Below are 17,500 nucleotides of genomic sequence, written 5' to 3'. Positions count from 1 at the left end.
AGTGACTGTGTGGGGGACATTAGAGTGTAAGCTCCTCTGGTGCAGAGACTGATGTGACTGATTTAGTGTTCTCTGTGCACCACTGCGGTATATGTCAGAGCTATATACTGTACATGTATAATATTATTATTATACATGTATATAGCTCTGACATATACCGCAGTGCTGTACAATAAACACTGAGCCAATCACATCAGTCTCTGTACCAGAGGAGCTTACACTCTAATGTCCCCCCCCCACAGTCGCACACTTAAAGGGGTTGTAAAGTTTCTAATTTTTTCACCTTAATGCATCTGTGCAGCCAGTCAAGATCCTCCACCCCAAGCTCGCTCCTCCATGTCTTTATGGTGGAGGGAGGGGGGATTATGGTTGTGTTTTTTTTTTTTTTGCAGTTTGGTTTGGCCCCTTGGTTCCAGTGAAAGGAACTCTTAAGGCATCAGCATACCAAGATATTTTGGACAATTTCATGCTCCCAACTTTGTGGGAACAGTTTGGGGGACGTCCCCTTCCTGTTCCAACATGACTGCTCACCAGTGCACAAAGCAAGGTCCATAAATTGATCCCAAATGTGTTCTATTGTGTTGGTAGTTGATAGTTTTATTGCATTTTTATTAATATATATATATATATTTTTTTTTACTACATTTGGCGGCGATCTGCGTTTTTTTTTTTCCCCCGTGACTGCGACATTATGGCGGACACATCGGAGAATTTTTACACATTTTTGGGACCATTGTCATTTTCACAGCGAAAAATGCTATAAAAATGCACTGATTACTGTGAAAATGACAATTGCAGTTTGGGAGTTAACCACAAGGGGGCGCTGAAGGGGTTAAGTGTGACCTCATCTGTGTTTCTAACTGTAGGGGGGCTGGACGTGTGACGTCATTGATTGTTTCCCTATATCAGGGAACAGACGATCACTGACAGCGCCACTGTGAAGAACGGGGAAGCTGTGTTTACACTCACCTCTCCCCGTTCTTCAGCTCCGGGGACTCCAGCGGCGATCGGGTGCATGGGTCCGGCGGTCACGTGCCGCGCGCCCGCGGCTGGGCACTTAAAGAGGATGTACAGGTATGTGCTTGTGCCCAGCCGTGCCATTCTGCCGACGTATATGTGCAGGAGGCGGTCCTTAAGTGGTTAATGATGAGATGGGGGGTAAAATATACCATTAGATCTGCTTAAAGTTGGGCGCCTCCCACTGATGTACTGAGTTTGATGTCCTTCCTTGGCGGCAGGTCGTACTCCTACTACATCGAGGTCTCCATGGATGAACTGGACTGGATCCGAGTCATCGATCATTCACAATTCTTTTGTCGTTCCTGGCAGAAGCTCTACTTCCCCGCCCGGGTCTGCAGGTAAGTGCCCCGCCCCCCGCCGGGCATCACTTTCTATCTTTTACGTTCCTCTGTTGGGATGGATAGCTTGCAAGTGCAGAGATACTTTGTGTCTAGTTTGTGTCCTTTTTTATATATATATATATACACCCAGTGAAGTGACTGGCCACAGAGATGAAAACAATCCTCCTGTATAAGTTGTATCTGTTTATCTGCTGTCTTCTCTCCTCTACATCCATTCAAAGTGCAGAATTTTAGGGCTCTCTCTGCTCTGAAAAGCAGAGGGGTGGAGAGCTGAGGCTGTCGGTCACCTCCCCTGTCACCTTTTTTTCTCTTGGTGTCAGGAAAACTTGTCAGAAGTGATTCATGCTGATAGCGGAGGAAGGAGACAGCGGACAGAAATGACACTCGGTGCTCTGGGCTGAGACAACGACACACTATAGAGGGATGTGCTTTGTTCATATTTCATGTCTGAGGTTTACAACCAAATTAAAGTGGAACTAAACCCCACTGATTTAATAGTCTCAGTTAAAGGGGTTGTAAACCCTCGTGTTTTTTCAGGATGCATTAAGGTGAAAAAACACCTTGCAGTGTCCGTGTGTCCCCCCCCCCCCCCCCCCCCGTTTTACTTACCTGAGCCCCTCTGCTCTCTATGGTGACACCCCCCCTCTGCTCTCTATGGTGACACCCCCCCTCTGCTCTCTATGGTGACACCCCCCCTCTGCTCTCTGTGGTGACACCCCCCCTCTGCTCTCTGTGGTGACACCCCCCCTCTGCTCTCTGTGGTGACACCCCCTTCTCTGCTCTCTGTGGTGACACCCCCCCCTCTGCTCTCTATGGAGACACCCCCCCCTCTGCTCTCTATGGTGACACCCCCCCCCTCTGCTCTCTATGGTGACACCCCCCCCTCTGCTCTCTATGGTGACACCCCCCCCCTCTGCTCTCTATGGTGACACCCCCCCCTCTGCTCTCTATGGTGACACCCCTTCTCTGCTCTCTGTGGTGACCCCCTTCTCTGCTCTCTGTGGTGACCCCGCCCCTCTGCTCTCTGTGGTGACACCCCCTTCTCTGCTCTCTATGGTGACACCCCCCTTCTCTGCTCTCTATGGTGACACCCCCCCCCTGCTCTCTATGGAGACACCCCTTCTCTGCTCTCTATGGTGACACCCCCCCCCCTCTGCTCTCTATGGTGACACCCCTTCTCTGCTCACTATGGTGACACCCCCCCCCTCTGCTCTCTATGGTGACACCCCCCCCCCTCTGCTCTCTATGGTGACACCCCCCCCCCCCTCTGCTCTCTATGGTGACACCCCCCTCTGTGCTCTGAGGGGAATCCTGAAAACATGACCTGTTGGGGGTACTTGAGGACTGGAGTTGACAAACCTTGCCCTAGGAGATGTAAATCGGATGTGTAATCGGCTCCTGTTATGTAATCTGATTTCTCCTCACCTGTCTGCCCGATTCATGGTGTCAGAAAACTGTCCGCTCAGATTGTGCCACGAGTTGTTGATGTAAATGCAGTGCAGAGATGATCCAGACGAGGGCGCTATTGTTCTAGCCTGAAATGGATTCCTCCGGATTTCAGAAAGATCCTATTTGTTTCATTGCAGAGGGGCTCAGCCTGTCCTATATCCAAGGAGCTCTGGGACCCCCCCCAAGTGTCATTGTTCTGGGACCCCCCTCCAAGTGTCAGGGACCCCCCCCCCAAGTGTCATTGTTCTGGGACCCCCCTCCCCCCAAGTGTCATTGTTCTGGGGCCCCCCTCCCCCCAAGTGTCATTGTTCTGGGACCCCCCTCCCCCCAAGTGTCATTGTTCTGGGACCCCCCCCCCCCCCAAGTGTCATTGTTCTGGGGCCCCCCCCCCAAGTGTCATTGTTCTGGGACCCCCCTCCCCCCAAGTGTCATTGTTCTGGGACCCCCCTCCAAGTGTCATTGTTCTGGGGCCCCCCTCCAAGTGTCATTGTTCTGGGGCCCCCCTCCAAGTGTCATTGTTCTGGGGCCCCCCTCCCCCCAAGTGTCATTGTTCTGGGGCCCCCCTCCAAGTGTCATTGTTCTGGGGCCCCCCTCCAAGTGTCATTGTTCTGGGACCCCCCTCCAAGTGTCAGGGACCCCCCCCCCCAAGTGTCATTGTTCTGGGACCCCCCTCCCCCCAAGTGTCATTGTTCTGGGACCCCCCTCCCCCCAAGTGTCATTGTTCTGGGGCCCCCCTCCCCCAAGTGTCATTGTTCTGGGGCCCCCCTCCCCCCAAGTGTCATTGTTCTGGGACCCCCCTCCCCCCAAGTGTCATTGTTCTGGGACCCCCCTCCCCCCAAGTGTCATTGTTCTGGGACCCCCCTCCCCCCAAGTGTCATTGTTCTGGGACCCCCCTCCCCCCAAGTGTCATTGTTCTGGGACCCCCCTCCCCCAAGTGTCATTGTTCTGGGACCCCCCTCCCCCCAAGTGTCATTGTTCTGGGACCCCCCTCCCCCCAAGTGTCATTGTTCTGGGACCCCCCCTCCCCCCAAGTGTCATTGTTCTGGGGCCCCCCTCCAAGTGTCATTGTTCTGGGGCCCCCCTCCCCCAAGTGTCATTGTTCTGGGACCCCCCTCCCCCCAAGTGTCATTGTTCTGGGACCCCCCTCCCCCCAAGTGTCATTGTTCTGGGACCCCCCTCCCCCCAAGTGTCATTGTTCTGGGGCCCCCCTCCAAGTGTCATTGTTCTGGGGCCCCCCTCCAAGTGTCATTGTTCTGGGACCCCCCCCCCCCCCAAGTGTCATTGTTCTGGGACCCCCCTCCCCCCAAGTGTCATTGTTCTGGGGCCCCCCTCCAAGTGTCATTGTTCTGGGGCCCCCCTCCAAGTGTCATTGTTCTGGGGCCCCCCTCCAAGTGTCATTGTTCTGGGGGCCCCCCTCCAAGTGTCATTGTTCTGGGGGCCCCCCTCCAAGTGTCATTGTTCTGGGACCCCCCCTCCCTCCAAGTGTCGTTGTTCGGGGACCCCCCTCCCCCCAAGTGTCGTTGTTCTGGGGCCCCCCTCCCCCCAAGTGTCGTTGTTCTGGGGCCCCCCTCCCCCCAAGTGTCATTGTTCTGGGACCCCCCTCCCCCCAAGTGTCGTTGTTCTGGGGCCCCCCCCCCCCCCAAGTGTCATTGTTCTGGGACCCCCCTCCCCCCAAGTGTCGTTGTTCTGGGACCCCCCTCCCCCCAAGTGTCATTGTTCTGGGGCCCCCCTCCCCCCAAGTGTCATTGTTCTGGGGCCCCCCTCCCCCCAAGTGTCATTGTTCTTGGACCCCCCCTCCCCCCAAGTGTCGTTGTTCTTGGACCCCCCCCCCCCCCAAGTGTCGGTGTTCTGGGACCCCCCTCCCCCCAAGTGTCATTGTTCTGGGGCCCCCCTCCCCCCAAGTGTCATTGTTCTGGGGCCCCCCTCCCCCCAAGTGTCATTGTTCTGGGGGCCCCCCCCCCCCCCCAAGTGTCGTTGTTCTTGGACCCCCCCCCCCCCCCCAAGTGTCGGTGTTCTGGGACCCCCCCCCCCCCCCCCCCCAAGTGTCGTTCTGGGACCCCCCTAACCCCCGAGTGTCATTGGGTAATTATAAAAAATATATATATATAATTAGTGTTTTAATGTTAATTTTATATGATTTTGATTATATTTCTATTATATTATACATTTGATCGCTTCTATGGCCTTGGAGAACGGAGGGGCGTCACTTCCAGGCCAGTTTGGAAGTAAACACGTTTTATTTTTTTAACTTATTTTTTTATTCTTTTTGTTCTTTTGCTTTTAAAGGTAAAGATGATGTTTGCTGTCTTCTTGACCCCAGATCTCCTCATAAAGAGGACCTGTCATCCTTATTTCTATTAGGTTTACATTCCTTGTAATAGGGGGAAAAAAAGTGATCAAAACACAAAATTCAAGGGACGGTGTAAAAAAAAGTAGTTAAATGAAATAAGAAAAGTAGCGAACACATGCGTAAGTCGGTCACACATATGTAAACAGCGGTCGCATCACACATGTGAGGTATTGCCGCAAGTGTTAGAGCGAGAGCGATAATTCTAGCGCTAGGCCTCCTCTTTAACTTTAAACAGGTAAACTGTAAAAATGTTTAAAGCGTCGCCTATGGCTATGGAGGTTTTTTAGGTACTGTAGTTTGTCACCATTCCACGAGCGTGCGCAATTTTAAATTGTGACATGTTGGGTATCTATTTACTCTGCGTAACATCTTTCATATTATCCCCAAAAAAATGGGGTATATTTATTTATTTATTTATTTATTTATTTTTTTAAATGTTATTTGAAATTCGTTCCAGAAACATGCTTGTAATCCAAAGCACTTGTATATCAAAGCATTTTCTTTACAGGGTATAAAATGAGAGGCGCCTCTTAAGTGTAGCAATAAGTTGCTAAATGTTATACCTTCATTAACCACTTAAGACCCGGACCTTTAGGCAGGTAAAGGACCTGGCCAGTTTTTGCGATTCGGCACTGCGTCGCTTTAACTGACAATTGCGCGGTCGTGGCTCCCAAACAAAATTGGCGTCCTTTTTTTTTTTTTTTTTTACAAATAGAGCTTTCTTTTGGTGGTATTTGATCACCTCTGCGGTTTTTATTTTTTGCGCTATAAACAAAACTAGAGCGACAATTTTGAAAAAAATTCTATATTTTTTACTTTTTGCTATAATAAATATCCCCCAAAAAACATATAAAATTCTTTTTTTGTTCCTCAGTTTAGGCCGATACGTATTCTTCTACTTATTTTTGGTAAAAAAAAATCGCAATAAGCATTTATCGATTAGTTTGCGCCAAATTTATAGCGTTTACAAAATAGGGGATAGTTTTATTGCATTTTTATTTATTATTATTATTATTTTTTTTTTACTAATGGTGGCGATCAGCGATTTTTTTTTTTTTTTTTTTTTTTTTTTTTTTTTTTAATTGTATGTTAAAACACCACCCCCACCTCCTGCCCCACAACCTCCTGCCACAGTGCCACCATCACCTTCTGCCACCATCTTCTTTATTACCTTGAAGCAGGGCTGGACTGCCAAAGTGTCCCTGACTCGATCGACTATTCAAAAATGGCGCCGGGTGGCGCCATTATGTATCTGTGCATGCGCCGAGCGGATACGAGCTTTCCCGGGCCCGGCCACCCGGCGCCATTTTTGAATAGCCGATCGAGTCAGGAGGGACACTTTGGCAGTGACACTCGCCATAGGCAGAGGACGGAGCCGTGACAGCCCAGCGGCCATAATTTTTTTTACGGGCACCCGATGCCCATATTGGCAATTTTTAAGCTGTTTCGCAATGTCGCCGAAACGGCTGTTTTCAGCAGATATGTATCGGTGCCGATATATCGGTGCATCCCTAAAACGAACTGTTGGTTCCTGGAGCCATGCTTTGGCCTCCCTCTGCATAGGAGGTACCCGGAGACTCTGGGTCCAGAAAAACTCTCCGTTCTTTAAAAAAAAAAACCCAGGTCCCAAATGAAGCAGCAGAAATTCATATTTACAAGCGGAGAGTGGGAAAAAAAAAAGCCGGGGCAAATTTTCCCGAACGCGGTCCTTTGCTTAGCGTCGTCCTTATTGCTCCTTTCATGGTTCCTCTGGGATTCCAGCAGAAAACGCAGAAAGACCAGCAAGCACTTTTGAAAAAACTCTGAACAAATTACAGCTATAAATTTGGGGATTTTACCCCCCCCCCTCCCTCCCCTCCGCTATCTCACGGTATGAGAACCTTAATTCTGCCGGGGGTGGCTTTATTACCAGTGTATTCTTGGCATGCCGAAGTTCAATTAATTTCCTCTGACAAGCTTCAGGCTTTTCTCTCCTTTTATTTCTGTCCAATTTCTCCGATACGTGATGCACGGGGAGGACAATTTGTTATTGGTTCGCCCGTGGCTCGGGGGAGCTCATTAAGGGGCAGCGCAGAGAGGCTTCGCAAGCGTTCTTCGCTTCACACTTTTTTTTTTTTTTTCTGCTGAATCCAGGCCGTTTGCATTGTCACATTTTAAAAGACGGCGAAAAATAGCCCGCATTTCCTCTGTTTTGCACGTCCTGTAAGCAGCTTGTCAGGGCGAAATGCATGGCCGCCGTTTAAGCCCCGGCGATCCCGTAGGTAGAACTGCCAAAAAAAAAAAGGAGGAACAGCGGCCCCCACCTTGCTAACAGAACGTTCTGGCGCGGTGCCCGATCCGGGAATAGAGGCACCGGTTGGATGCCAGATAAATAGATGTTTTAAGATGCAGATCGAGACGGGAGAGCGGCGCGTTTTTCGGGGGTTTCGGTAATTTGACCGGACATTTTCTGCATCAGGCCTTTTTTTTTTTTTTTGGTAGTAAATTTTTTAAAAGCCTTTTCTTTCCGTTTTTACATCCCCCGTGATGGATTGTTGGGTTTGTTATAATGCATTGAGCCGTACGTGGTCTGGAACAGACGCGGCAAAGGCGATTGATTATGCGTCTATATTGTACAAAGCGGAGTCATTTAGCTCGGCTTGTCCGGAGCTCCGCCCTTCTTCCTGCGTTTTTCAGGCAACCGCCAATAAGGTGTTTTGATGGGTGTTGGATGAATAGGCTGAGATTTGCAGTTTTTGCTGTGGATGCTCGTAGGGGGTGTGGTTACATGGGACACGTTATGTAAATCTCTTGTCTTCAGTCGCTGGTTATGTTCCAATGAACGTTGTGTAGCTCATTGAAATTTTCTTATTAAAGAGAAGAACCTATCAGAATTAAACAGGAGGGGCCAGATTCTCAAAAGTTACGCCGGTGTATCTACAGATACACCGGCATAATTCGAAATTCCCGCCGGCGTATCATTGTTTTGTATTCGCAAAACAAGATACGCCGGAATTGGGCTAGGATCCGACTGGTGTAAGTCACTTACACCGTCGGATCCTAAATGCAATACAACGCTGACCGCTAGGTGGCGTTTACGTTCAGGTCTCATTTGACTATGCAAATGAGCCTGATACGCCGATTCCCGAACGAATTTGCGCCGCGTCGTCGTTTACGTAGTAAGCGTAAGGTTACCCCAGCTATATGAGGGGTAACCTTACGCCAGTCCGCCGAATGCAATGTTAAGTATGGCGTCGGGTCCGCGCCGTCTTTTTCCGTCGGTTACGACGTTTTACTAAGTCGTTCTTGAATACGACTTTACGTCAATGACGCTCACGTCGGCCTCATTGACGTTTTCCGTCGTGAGCTGGAGCGAATGCGCACTGGGGCTATTTTTCAGCCCAGCGCATGCGCAGTTCAATCGGCACGGGGGAGCGCTTAATTTGAATACAAGCCGCCCCCTTTGAATTACGCGGCCATACGCCGGGCCATTTACACTACGCCGCCGCAAATTACGGAGCAAGTGCTTGGAGAATACGGCACTTGCTCCAGTAAGTTGCGGTGGCGTGGTGTAAATGGCTTACACTACGCCAACGCCGTTTCTACGAGAATCTGGCCCGAGGTGTCCAGGGCTGAGCCTTTCTTTCAGGCATAGCTGATTTGCACCAGCTCACCCACCAGGCGTTCTCAACTCTTCCCCATCCATGAGTCCTTCCAGCCTCCCTAAAAAGAGATGGTTAGGAGCTTACTGTATCTGGATAAAATGCTGTGTATGCTTGGCCACGGTCCCTTCCCATAGGCCATGCTCTGATGCATTTCAACCCCTGGGGCTTAGTCAGAGGACCTCTGATGGGGGGACGAAACATGTTGGCAGGGCATGGTATATGGGGAGGTAATTCTCTACCTTTTCATGTACTCGGAGCTGTACAGTGTCCATTGATGATTGGATGAAATGCGGTAACTACGTTTTTTTATAGCTCGGTTGTCCCAGTCTAGATGGGGTGGCGGCGTATGCTAATCCAAGAAGCAGTGTAACTAATGATGAGTGAATGTCGTGCACCGGACAGTTCTGGGTGCTTGCAAGGTAGAGCAGGGCCTTAGCCATGGCCCCTTCCCGTAGGCCACGCTCTGATGCATTTCAACCCCTTGGGCTTAGTCAGAGGACCGTTGGGGGGACGAAACATGTTGGCAGGGCATGGTCTATGGGGAGGCAATTCTCTACCTTTTCATGTACTCGGAGCTGTCCGGTGTCCATTAATGATTGGATAAAATGCAGTAACTAAGTTATAGCTCTGTTGTCCCACTCTAAATGGGGCGACGGCATATATGCTAATCCAAGAAGCGGTGTGACCTGAGTGGATAGTTCTGAGTGAATTTCAAGATAGAGAAGGACATCAGCCACGGCCCCTTCCCATAAGCCTCACTCCTATGATGCATTTCAACCAATGGCGCTTAGTCAAAGAGGATCTCTGGGGGGACGAAACGTGTCCGAAAAGCATGGTCTATTGGGAGGAGCTTTGGCCGTTCTCTACCTTTTTCAAGCACTCAGAACTGTCTGATGTGCGGCATTCACTCATCATTGGTTACACTGCTTCTTGGATTTGCACATACATCGGCAGAGGTGGAGCGGCGCTCCACCAAGCACACATTGCATTTGTGTCAGTTCACTCATGATTGGATGAAATTTAGTAACTACGTTCTAGCTCTGTTGTCTGCTAATCCAAGAAGCAGTGTAACTAATGATGAGTGAATGTCGCACATCGGACAGTTCTGAGTGCTTGCAAGGTAGAGCAGGGCCTCGGGCCACGGCCCCCCTCCGTAGGCCACGCTCTGATGCATTTCAACCCATGGTGCTTAGTCATAGAATATGTCTTTGGGGACGAAACGCTTTGGAAGGGCTTGGTCGTTGGGGAGGAGCTGTGGATGAGGCCATTCTCTACCTTTCAAGCACTCGGAGCTGTCTAGTGTCCATTCATTAACCTCTTGACCACCGCCCCATGTCAAAAAGACGTCCTCTTTTTAAAGTTGAATATCTCGATAACGGCAGCAGCTGCTGCCACAACCGAGATATTCATCTTTTCAGGGGGCGGTGGTGTACACGATAACGGCGGTCTCCGCGGCGGATTCGCCGCGAGATCGCCGTTATCGGTGGCGGGAGAGGGCCCCCCCCCCCTCCCGCCGCTCTCCCGCGCCCTCCGCCGCTTACCGGAGCCGTCGGTAGCGGCAGAGGGGATCGGATGTGTCCGGCAGCTGAGCGGGGACGGGACTGAAGGAGAAATCTCCTTCACCCGTCCTCATAGCTCTGCTGGGCGGAAGTGACGTCAAAACGTCAGTCCCGCCCAGCCTCTTAAAGAAACATTTTTTTTTTTTTTGTCATTTGAAAAAATGACTTTTTTTTTTTTATTTTTTTTTTTTGCATTTAAGTCTAATTATGAGATCTGAGGTCTTTTTGACCCCAGATCTCATATTTAAGAGGACCTGTCATGCTTTTTTCTAATACAAGGGATGTTTACATTCCTTGTAATAGGAATACAAGTGATCAATTTTTTTTTTATTTTTTTTTTTTCAGTGTAAAAAATTATAAAACTAAATAAAAATAAATAAGAAAACCCAAAAAAATTTTTTTAAAGCGCCCCGTCCCGACGAGCTCGCGCGCAGAAGCAAACGCATACGCGAGTAGCGCCGCCATATGAAAACGGTATTCAAACCACACAAGTGAGGTATCGCCGCGATCGTTAGAGTGAGAGCAATAATTCTAGCCCTAGACCTACTCTGCAACTCAAAAAATGCAACCTGTAGAATTTTTTAAACGTCGCCTATCGAGATTTTTAAGGGTAAAAGTTTGACGCCATGCCACGAGCGGGCGCAATTTTTAAGCGTGACATGTTGGGTATCATTTTACTCGGCGTAACATTATCTTTCACAATATATAAAAAAAATGGGCAAAATGTATTGTCTTATTTTTTAATTAAAAAAAGTGATTTTTATCCAAAAAAAGTGCGCTTGTAAGACCGCTGCGCAAATACGGTGTGACAAAAAGTATTGCAATGACTGCCATTTTATTCCCTAGGATGTCTGCTAAAAAAAAAATATATAATGTTTGGGGGTTCTGATTAATTTTCTAGCAAAAAAATTGTGATTTTTCACATGAAGGAGAGAAGTGCCAGAATTAACCCGGTGGGCAAGTGGTTAATGATTGGATGAAATGCGGTAACTACGTTTTTTTTAGCTCTGTTGTCCCACTCTTGATGTGGTGTCGGCATATATGCTAATCCAAGAAGCTATGTAACTGATGAGTGAATGCGTTTTGAGTGCTTGAAAGTTAGAGAACGTCCCCTTCCAATAGGCCACAACCTATGACGCATTTCAACCCATGGAGCTTAGTCATAGAGGACCTCTGGGAGGGGGGGACGAAACATGTTGACTGGGAATGGTCTATGGGGAGGCCATTCTCTACCTTTCATGCACTCAGAGCTGTCCGGTGTCCATTAAGGATTGGATGAAATGCAGTAACTACGTTTTTTTTATAACTCTGTTGTCCCACTCTAGATGGGGTGCCAGCATATATGCGAATCTAAAGAGGAGTGAATATTGCACACCGGATAGTTCTGAGTGCTTGCAAGGTAGAGAAGGGTCTTAGCCATGGCCCCTTCCCGTAGGCCATGCTCTGATGCATTTCAACCCCTTGGGCTTAGTCAGAGGACCTTTGGGGGGGACGAAACATGTTGGCAGGGCATTGTCTATGGGGAGGCAATTCTCTACTTTTCAGGCACTCAGAGCTGTCCGGTGTCCATTAATGATTGGATAAAATGCAGTAACTAAGTTATAGCTCTGTTGTCCCACTCTAGATGGGGTGACAGCATATATGCTAATCCAAGAAGTGGTGTAAATAATGATGAGTGAATGTCGTCCATCAGGCAGTTCTGAGTAAATTGCAAGGTAGAGAAGGACCTCAGCCACGGCCCCTTCCCAAAAGCCACACCCTATGATGCATTTCAACCAATGGGGCTTAGTCATAAAAGATCTCTGGGGGGACGAAACGTGTCTGAAGGGCATGTTCTATTAGGAGGAGCTGCGGCCGAGGCTATTCTCTACCTTTTTCAAGCACTCGGAACTGTCCGGTGTGCAGCATTTACTCATCAGTAGTTACACTGCACCTTGATTTGGCACATACGCCAGCAGAGGTGGAGCGGTGCGGACACTGCATTTTTGTTCACTCATGATTGGATGACATGCAGTAACTACGTTTTATAGCTCTATTTTCCTACTCTAGATGGGGTGCTGGCGTATGTGCTGATCCAAGAAGCAGTATAACTAAGGATGAGTGAACACCGCCCACCAGACAGTTCGGAGGGCTTTCAAGGTAGAGCAGGGCCTCAGCCACGGCCCCTCCTCATAAACCACGCTCTGATGCATTTTAACCCCTGGGGCTTAGTCATAGAGGATATCTTGGGGGACCAAACTCTTTTGAAGGGCATGGTTTATGGGGAGGAGCTGGGGCTGAGGCCATTCTCTTCCTTTTCAAGCACTCAGAGCTGTCCGGTGTCCATTAACGATTGGATGAAATGTGGTAACTAAGTTTTATAGCTCGGTTGTCCCACTCTAGATGGGCTGCCAGCATATATGCTAATCTAAGAAGTGGTGTAACTGTTGAGTGAATGTCACACACCAGACAGTTCTGAGTGCTTGCAAGGTAGAGAAGGACCTCAGCCACAGCCCCTTCCCATAGGCCACGCCCTATGATGCATTTCAACCAATGGGGCCTAATCATAGAGGATCTCTGGGGGGACGAAACGTGTCTGAAGAGCATGGTCTATTGGAGCTCTTGTAATGCTGGGATCTGTAGTTCCAGAGCCAAGTGTGGCTCTCAGTAGGCTCTTGTCTATTCACAGGATGCATAACAACTCAGTTTTTTTTCCTGTCTGTGGTGTCTGGGCGGTGTCTGTGTTCCTGGGTGGTATCTGGGCGGTGTCTGTGCAGTGTCAGTGTTCCTGGGCGGTGTCTGTGCTCCTGGGTGGTGTCTGGGCGGTGTCTGTGCTCCTGGGTGGTGTCTGGGCGGTGTCTGTGCTCCTGGGTGGTGTCTGGGCGGTGTCTGTGTTCCTGGGTGGTGTCTGGGCAGTGTCTGTGTTCCTGTGCGGTGTCTGTGTTCCTGTGCGGTGTCTGTGTTCCTGGGCGGTGTCTGGGTGGTATTTGGGCGGTGTCTGTGTTCCTGGGTGGTGTCTGTGTTCCTGGGCGGTGTCTGGGCAGTGTCTGTGTTCCTGGGTGGTGTCTGGGCGGTGTCTGTGTTCCTGGGCGGTGTCTGTGTTCCTGGGTTGTTCCTGGGTGGTGTCTGGGCGGTGTCTGTGTTCCTGGGTGGTGTCTGTGATCCTGGGTGGTGTCTGGGTGGTGTCTGGGTGGTGTCTGGGTGGTGTCTGGGCGGTGTCTGGGTGGTGTCTGTGTTCCTGGGTGGTGTCTGTGTTCCTGGGTGGTTCCTGGGTGGTGTCTGGGTTCCTGGGTGGTGTCTGGGTTCCTGGGTGGTGTCTGTGTTCCTGGGCGGTGTCTGTGTTCCTGGGTGGTGTCTGGGCGGTGTCTGTGTTCCTGGGTGGTGTCTGGGCAGTGTCTGTGTTCCTGGGCGGTGTCTGTGTTCCTGGGTGGTATCTGTGCAGTGTCAGTGTTCCTGGGCGGTGTCTGTGCTCCTGGGTGCTCCTGGGTGGTGTCTGGGCGGTGTCTGTGCTCCTGGGTGGTGTCTGGGCGGTGTCTGTGCTCCTGGGTGGTGTCTGGGCGGTGTCTGTGTTCCTGTGCGGTGTCTGTGTTCCTGTGCGGTGTCTGGGTGGTATTTGGGCGGTGTCTGTGTTCCTGGGCGGTGTCTGTGTTCCTGGGCGGTGTCTGGGCAGTGTCTGTGTTCCTGGGTGGTGTCTGGGCGGTGTCTGTGTTCCTGGGTGGTGTCTGTGATCCTGGGTGGTGTCTGTGTTCCTGGGTGGTGTCTGGGCGGTGTCTGTGTTCCTGTGTGGTGTCTGTGTTCCTGGGTGGTTCCTGGGTGGTGTCTGGGTTCCTGGGTGGTGTCTGTGTTCCTGGGTGGTGTCTGGGCGGTGTCTGTGTTCCTGGGTGGTGTCTGTGATCCTGGGTGGTGTCTGTGTTCCTGGGTGGTGTCTGGGCGGTGTCTGTGTTCCTGGGCGGTGTCTGTGTTCCTGGGCGGTGTCTGTGTTCCTGGGCGGTGTCTGTGTTCCTGGGTGGTGTCTGTGTTCCTGGGTGGTTCCTGGGTGGTGTCTGGGTTCCTGGGTGGTGTCTGGGTTCCTGGGTGGTGTCTGTGTTCCTGGGTGGTGTCTGTGTTCCTGGGTGGTGTCTGGGCGGTGTCTGTGTTCCTGGGTGGTGTCTGTGTTCCTGGGTGGTTCCTGGGTGGTGTCTGGGTTCCTGGGTGGTGTCTGTGTTCCTGGGTGGTGTCTGGGCGGTGTCTGTGTTCCTGGGTGGTGTCTGTGATCCTGGGTGGTGTCTGTGTTCCTGGGTGGTGTCTGGGCGGTGTCTGTGTTCCTGGGCGGTGTCTGTGTTCCTGGGCGGTGTCTGTGTTCCTGGGCGGTGTCTGTGTTCCTGGGTGGTGTCTGTGTTCCTGGGTGGTTCCTGGGTGGTGTCTGGGTTCCTGGGTGGTGTCTGGGTTCCTGGGTGGTGTCTGTGTTCCTGGGTGGTGTCTGTGTTCCTGGGCGGTGTCTGTGTTCCTGGGTGGTGTCTGGGCGGTGTCTGTGTTCCTGGGTGGTGTCTGGGCAGTGTCTGTGTTCCTGGGCGGTGTCTGGGCGGTGTCTGGGTGGTTCCTGGGCGGTGTCTGGGTGGTTCCTGGGCGGTGTCTGGGTGGTTCCTGGGCGGTGTCTGGGTGATTCCTGGGCAGTGTCTGTGTTCCTGGGCGGTGTCTGTGTTCCTGTGCGGTGTCTGGGCGGTGTCTGGGCGGTGTCTCTGTTCCTGGGCGGTGGACATGGGCTGCACACACATCCCAGCAGCAATGTCCTCTCTCCTCTCACACAGCCGCTCCTGACAACTTGAGAAGAGGTTTGGGACCGCAGCAGAGATAATTGCCCGGTCCCTGCTGCCAGACGCAGCGGCACACCAGGGGCTGCATTTACTTGCTGCTTGGCTTTCTTTTTTCATTTGAAGTGAACCTGTTGTCACATTCAAGTTCCCTAAAGCACTAACAGGGCTGAAAAGTAAAACGCCTAGAGCGGCCGGCGCTTGTCATTTTTATAGCCTTCAGGGAGCTCCAGGAGCCTCGTGACCCATCCTGCCTCTTCAGCGGTCTGTAGAAGTGATCAGACGGCTTTATTGCTCCTCTACAGCAAAGAGCAAAGCCAGCAGAATCCAAGTAAAAAAAAAAACGGCTAATGGCATCTATTGCGGCTATCGCTTTACTGACGTGCTGTAGTACATACTACTGCGGCAGTAAACGGGTTAAAGTCCCATTGAAATCTCACTTTTTTTATTATTATTATTATTATTATCTCTTTATAGTTCTAATTAGTTCTAGTTATTTTTTGTTCTCTGTGTCACAGATTTTAATTGATTTTCTATTGGAAATGCCTGAAACCTTTTCCTCTCAATGGAAGCTCCCTGCCCTCCCCCCTCCAGTGCTCTATGCTGGCATTGATGGGTAATGGCTCCACCTCTCCTTGCTTTTGCTGCGGGTTAATTTTGAGGTTATTCTGCATTTTTATTGCCCACCTACAAGCAGAAGTGGTGCTGATCCTGCGATGCTTTGCATGGTGGTGCAACAATTTTACCGATACGTGCAAAGTTTAAAAAAAGGGGAAGCCCGAGGGCAAGCTCTGCGCTAGAAACTGAATAACAACTAAGTGAATAAAAATGAATTAAAGCAGCCAGCTTCTGGGGATCAGCCAATCCCCGGAAGACGTCCACTTGTGACGAAACGCGCATGGTGGAGCCTCCGACAGTGACGTCATCACACTTTCCTTGTGCTGTGCCACAACTGCCAGCTAAATTCATGGCTTTCAGTTGCAGCACATAATTGCCGATCGGGGGAATAGGTCAGCCTCCTGGGATGCCCATGTCAGGACAGCATCCCTTGGTGTTGGCAAAAACTGAGAGAAGTGACTCATGCGGATAGCAGAGGAGACAGAACTCACACCCGCTACTTTGGATTGAGGCAAGGAGACACTATAGAAGGATATGCTTTGTTCATGTTTCATTTTGGAGGTTTACAACCACTTTTTAATATCCGTTTTGGGTGTACCGGACCTTTAACCACTTCCCGCCCGACCTATAGCAGAATGACGGCCGGGCAGTGGTTGCGTTATCCTGACTGGACGTCATATGACGTCCAGCAGGATAACGCCTGCTGTGCCCCCCCCAGTCTGACACACCCCTACATCGATCTCAGGCTGACGGAGGCTCTTTACCACTTGATCAGCCGTGTCCGATCACGGCTAATCACGATGTAAACAGGAAGAGCCGTTGATCGTCTTTTCCTCACTCGCGTCTGACAGACATGAGTAGACGAGAGCCAATCGGCTGCTCTCCTGACAGGGGGGGTCTGTGCTGATTGTTTATCAGCGCAGCCCCCCCTTGGATGCCCGCCCAGGACCACCAGGATGCCAGAATGGACCACCTGGGATGGCCACCACGCTGGACCACCATGTATGTCACCTAGACCACCAGGGAAATGCCAATCAATGCCCAGGCAGCTGCCAATCGGTGCCCATCCACAATGTGTACCAGTGCCACAAGGGATGCCCATCAGTGCCACTCATAATTACCCATAAGTGCAGCCTTTTAGTGCCATCAGTGTCCCCCAGTGCCACTCATGTGTGCCCATCAGTGCTCATCAGTGCCACCTCATTGGTGTCGCCTTATCAGTTCCATCAGTGAAGGACAAAAATTATTAAACAAATGTTATAACGGAAACAAAATAAAACATTTTTTTTTTTTTTTTTTTTTTACAACATTTTCTGTCTTTTTTTTTTTTTTTTTGTTTACCAAAAACTAAACGCATCGGTGATCAAATACCACCAAAATAAATCTCTATTTGTGGGAACAAAATTATACAAATTCTGTTTAGGTACAGTGTTGCATGACCGCGCAATTATCATTTAAACAGCGACAGAGCTGAAAGCTGAAAATTGGCCTGGGCAGGAGGGGGGGGGGGTGTAAGTGCCCGGTATTGAAGTGGTTAAATACTCTGACACTTTCACTTCCAGTAACACACAGGAGGCTCTCTGGTTGCGATCTTTTTTGGGTTGTCTTCCAGGCGGCACAACGCATCTCTCTCCTTTTTGTTTGTTTTTTTGTTTTTTTTTCTTTGGTGTCCAAGTGCAGCTCACTGCTAATTGTTCCGTAATTACATTCTTGTTGTGCATTGTATTCACGCCGGACGAGTTTATTACTA

At 50.4% G+C, this 17,500-nt stretch overlaps 1 protein-coding gene across 2 annotated transcripts in view; it reads left to right on the top strand.

The window, feature by feature from the left end:
• The window catches only part of BTBD9 (BTB domain containing 9), a 226,423-nt gene that overhangs the window by 21,031 nt on the left and 187,892 nt on the right, over nt 1–17,500 (top strand). For both annotated transcript variants that reach the window (XM_040351810.1, XM_040351811.1), the window contains exon 6: nt 1,239–1,358. In XM_040351810.1, the coding sequence (XP_040207744.1) occupies nt 1,239–1,358 (120 nt within the window). The remainder of the gene's footprint in view (nt 1–1,238; nt 1,359–17,500) is intronic.

Source organism: Rana temporaria, chromosome 4 (assembly GCF_905171775.1).
Source record: "Rana temporaria chromosome 4, aRanTem1.1, whole genome shotgun sequence".
NCBI classification, from domain to species: Eukaryota; Metazoa; Chordata; class Amphibia; order Anura; family Ranidae; genus Rana; species Rana temporaria.
The sequence above is the reverse complement of the archived record's forward strand: the minus strand, read 5'-3'. Positions and strand labels throughout refer to the sequence as shown.